At 54.4% G+C, this 4,210-nt stretch overlaps 2 protein-coding genes across 2 annotated transcripts; one reads left to right on the forward strand and one right to left on the reverse strand.

The window, feature by feature from the left end:
* Nucleotides 1-320: 320 nt before the first annotated feature.
* Nucleotides 321-2,327, forward strand: CDV56_100514 (C2H2 zinc finger protein; the record flags this gene model as incomplete). Its single annotated transcript, XM_026754133.1, has 1 exon — nucleotides 321-2,327. The coding sequence occupies one exon, from the start codon at nucleotides 321-323 to the stop codon at nucleotides 2,325-2,327; it is 2,007 nt and encodes a 668-aa protein (XP_026609484.1).
* A 770-nt stretch (nucleotides 2,328-3,097) lies between these two features.
* Nucleotides 3,098-3,561, reverse strand: CDV56_100952 (SRPBCC family protein; the record flags this gene model as incomplete). Its single annotated transcript, XM_026754571.1, has 1 exon — nucleotides 3,098-3,561. A coding segment is annotated over one exon (464 nt), but the record flags the coding sequence as incomplete, so codon positions are not given.
* Between the last annotated feature and the right edge of the window lie 649 nt (nucleotides 3,562-4,210).

The raw sequence follows: 4,210 nt of genomic DNA on the forward strand, positions 1-4,210 counted from the left end.
TGCAAGGCTCAGTCACTATTTTTACCCTGCCACCAGGCCCATACTCTCTCATCGTGGGGTCCCAGATCGTCCGACAAGGCGTTGGCGAAAGCTGAACTTCCACCCCCCGTCAGCTTGCGCCACACTCTGTTCCAGGTGAGCGCCCCACGCGATGGTGCTTCTCATCAATATCATATTACCCGTCATTCTGTGCTACTCGACGTTTGTCCTTGGGATATCATCTTCCGCTGGTCGAAGCCTTCGTCTCTTCGCCTGCCAACCTACAGATCCCTTCTTCCTGCCTGTAGCCTTTAAACCCCAGGAGATATCCATTCACTGACATGACTTCCGTACAAGTAGCTTTCCCGTTCATTCGTCAACCGTTTCCGGCTGGCAAGAACCATCTGTTATCCATGGCTGCATTGACCCAATCGACTAACGAGCCGGTTGCCATCTCCAATCCCTTGTCCGGAACGCCCAGCTCGCTCATCTCAAGCCCGCCAGAATCCATCGCCTTTCTCAAACCATCAAAGCAAGATTCGAGCTTGACCTCCATCGCCAGTGCCGGACTGCACGTCTCGAGGTCGAGGGAACCGTTACCCCAGATGTCCACCACTGCACCCACAGACGGTCCCATGGACCGACCACATGAATCGGAGAAGGCGTCCGAGCAGAACAGTTCGCAGGTAGCAAGAGAGGCTCTGGGTGCTAGCGAAAAGCAAAATGTCGGTTCCATTCATGACTCCATGCCCATGTCGTCGGACCATATGCAAGTCGATTCGGGCCCTTCCTCGGGCAACGTCCCCGATACTTTTGGTGCTACCGACAACGGCTCGACCCTAATGGCCGCCCCGACTGTGGCTAGTCCGGGTCCCATAGAGGATTCTACCTCTCAGGACGGTGATCGACCGCGCCATCGAGATGAGGTCGATCTGCAGGAGAGTAGCAATAAGGCTTTCTCTTATCCAATGCCTACGGGGGCTCTCGGCGATCCCCGGCGGGGTCTCAGTCTTCCCAGTTCTGGGTTCCAAAAAAGCGGCCAGCGATCACCGTCGGCCAAAAAGCACCGGTGTCCTTACTGTGCCACCGAGTTCACTCGACACCATAACCTCAAGAGCCATCTTCTCACCCACAGCCAGGAGAAGCCGTACGTATGCCAGACCTGTCAGTCACGCTTCCGGAGACTCCATGATCTCAAGAGACATACGAAGCTTCATACCGGCGAGCGTCCGCATATTTGTCCGAAGTGTGGACGTCGGTTCGCGCGCGGTGATGCTCTTGCTCGCCACAATAAAGGCCAGGGCGGCTGCGCCGGTCGCAGAGCGAGTATGGGAAGTTATGCGCCAGAGGATGATTATGGCGAGGGCGCAGTTCCCCCCGGTGCCGAAGATACCATGGACGGTCTCGTCTATGCCGAACCGGAGCGAATGGATGAGGAGGATGAACGCCGGCTCAACATGCCCAGCATCAAAAGGCACGATGCGCCCTCCGACTCTATTCCACGCTCTCACTCTGCCAGCAGCTACCAGCCGCGTCAACCAAGTACATACCCTCCAATAGCTGCCGGCAGACCTTCCCCGGGCGGATTGTTCCCTCCTCCCACAAGCCACGGTGGGTCTAGTGCGTCGACGTCTCCCGTTTCTCAATCCGGGAATATGACATTCCCACCGCCAGGGCAGCCTTCGGGTGCGTCGGTCTTTCAGTCTACGAACGTAACAGAGAGCCCAAAGCCCCTTTCACCAAACGCTCTTGCCTCCCACCAGCTCGGACATGGTCCGGAGGGCAATAGTATCCAGTTGCACCGCTCACACTCTCCCGGTATGTCGCAGTCATTCCAGCAGCAACCCTTCAGCCGACCCGGACCCTCCCAGGGACCCGTTACGAATCACGCCGCTCCTGGTTTGGGACTTCCTCCACCTCAACCCGGCGCGCCTCAGCTACCTCCTCCACCCGGCATGGGTCCCTCGGATACGCGTTTCTCCCTTCACAATCCAGGATCTGTGCAGCCGCCACCCTCGGCCGCTACAAAACATGGTTCTTCACTCAGTCACTCTAGCAATCACGGTGGATCCCTGTCTTCGACGGCTGGCCTGGACGCCACGGCAGGCAATGGCACTCATCTTCCCGGACCTCATGATCCCAGCTTTGTAGAACAAAGCAGAGATCGGGAGGACAAGCTTTGGGCCTACATCCGATCAGTCCACGAAGAATTAGCAGGATTGAAAAGCGAAGTGGCCTCTTTACGAACCCAACTTGCTTCGTCAAACGTCAGCAACCTAGCGCCTTCGAATACAAGCGCTGTATCGGCTCAGCCCGAGAACAGTTCCGGTGGCACTGGACAGCGATGACCGACATGTACTCATCTCTTATTGGCCCTCACAACTTTCATATGATTTCCCTTGTTATGTCTAATTATCCTCTCCCCTCTTACCACAAAGGTTCGACCACTACCTCTGTTCCGTTGCTCAGAGTTCAGATGCCTTTGACGACAGATCATCCCAAATCTATACGAAATTTGCTGCCAAGTAAGGCTGGTGAATCTGATCCCCCAAACCCCTCCCTTTTCTTCCCTTTCATTCGTGCTTCTGATTCCACTATCTCGCCTACGTCTCGTCCTTGATCTCTTAACCTCTAATATTCATTCCACCATTTGAAGTCACGGTGTTCTCCATGTCGACAGTTGCATAACACTGGGGTTATGATTGTTTTGTCCCCGCTTTGACTGTGCTTTGCGATCTCTTGTTTTATAACATAGTTTCTTCCGCGTTGTCTTTCCGGGTTCGACGGCGCAGGGAGTACGGAGTTCAAAATTCGTCCTTCTGGTCTCCGTGATCTGGAAGCTCATGCTGGCAACATGCGTCCATATGCATTCGGTTGGTGAATCCATTCGTTGGGCCATATTGGTACTTCTTTTCTTCTGGAATACGGTTCGATTGAATTCTGTATTTGTATGCGGTTTCTTCCTGTACTTGGAGAATCTCAGCATCCGAAAGTCCTTTGTACCCAGTTATGACTGCAAGGAAGTCCAAACAGGTAGCGCAGCAGGAGTGCATTATCAATCGTCGATATTAGACATGGTCAACGGCAGTTCACTACTATTTATCATTTCATGCGCAGTTCAAGCTGATATTATATTGTTTCTCTGATGGCCCGTCCATCTGATGAAATACCCCACGTCGGCCACGATTGCTTTGGAAACTCCGCCCATCGTCCAGCTTCGCTGTATCCACCGCGGAATCGCGCCGCCTGCATCCGATGTCGTCGCCATCGTCCACTCCAGCCGATTGGCATCACCAGTCCTGCTCCTCGCGTCTGACTCCGAGGTCAGTCCCGGTGTTCGGACACACAAAACCTGTTCCACGCTGGCATAGGATGCAAAAACCGCGTTTCTGGGCGCAGTGGATGCGACCTTCTCCCGTATCTCGTTGGGAATTGCACCTGTAGGTTCCGCGGTGAGAGGGATCTGGACCGTCATGAATCCCTGAGGGATGGGACTTGGTAAGTCGGCAGAGATGACCAGGCTGATGAAGATGCGGGGGGCTATCAGGGCTGTCGGGTGGAAAGTGTGGGTGATGATGTTCACTGCCTGCTTGTTAGTGATTGATCTCTAAATGCGAGGTGCATATACGTGGATGTTTTGAGTGTATGTAGAATAAATTAACGAAGCAAAAGATATGACCTGCTGGAGACAGGGTTGATGCAAGTATCGACCGTATAGATGCAACTACAAGGAGCACATACTCCATGTATGCGTCATATACGAATACACACAACGCAATTCGGCCCACAATATCAAGATCTCAACTCACCATGCATTCCAACCTGCCTCCAACCCCCCTCAATCTCCCTCTCGGTCGGCCACTCCAACAACCTCTCCACAGAAGTCACACTGGGCGTATACGCCATCTCATTCTCGGAATGATCCTCCCTCAATCCCCTCCGAAACTCCTCCCACGAAGCCGAGCCGTCCACCGCGGCATCCTGGTGGACGCTCTTCCGGCATGCCCAGAATTCGTCTCCTCGGACACTCCCGGTGCCGTTGCGGATGGTGCGCTTGAGGAGCTGGACCTTGGCTGTGGCGGGCGGGGAGGAGCGTTGTTTCGGGTCTACCTTGAAGGTATTGGGGATGGTGTCTGTGAGTAGGGTGTGTGCTTCTGATAGGGCTGCTTGGAGGAATCCGTGGAGTGATGGACGAGGTGACGATGGCGATGAATTGAGGGAGGGGTGGGCG

Source organism: Aspergillus thermomutatus (genome assembly GCF_002237265.1).
Source record: "Aspergillus thermomutatus strain HMR AF 39 chromosome Unknown NODE_525, whole genome shotgun sequence".
NCBI lineage: Eukaryota > Fungi > Ascomycota > Eurotiomycetes > Eurotiales > Aspergillaceae > Aspergillus > Aspergillus thermomutatus.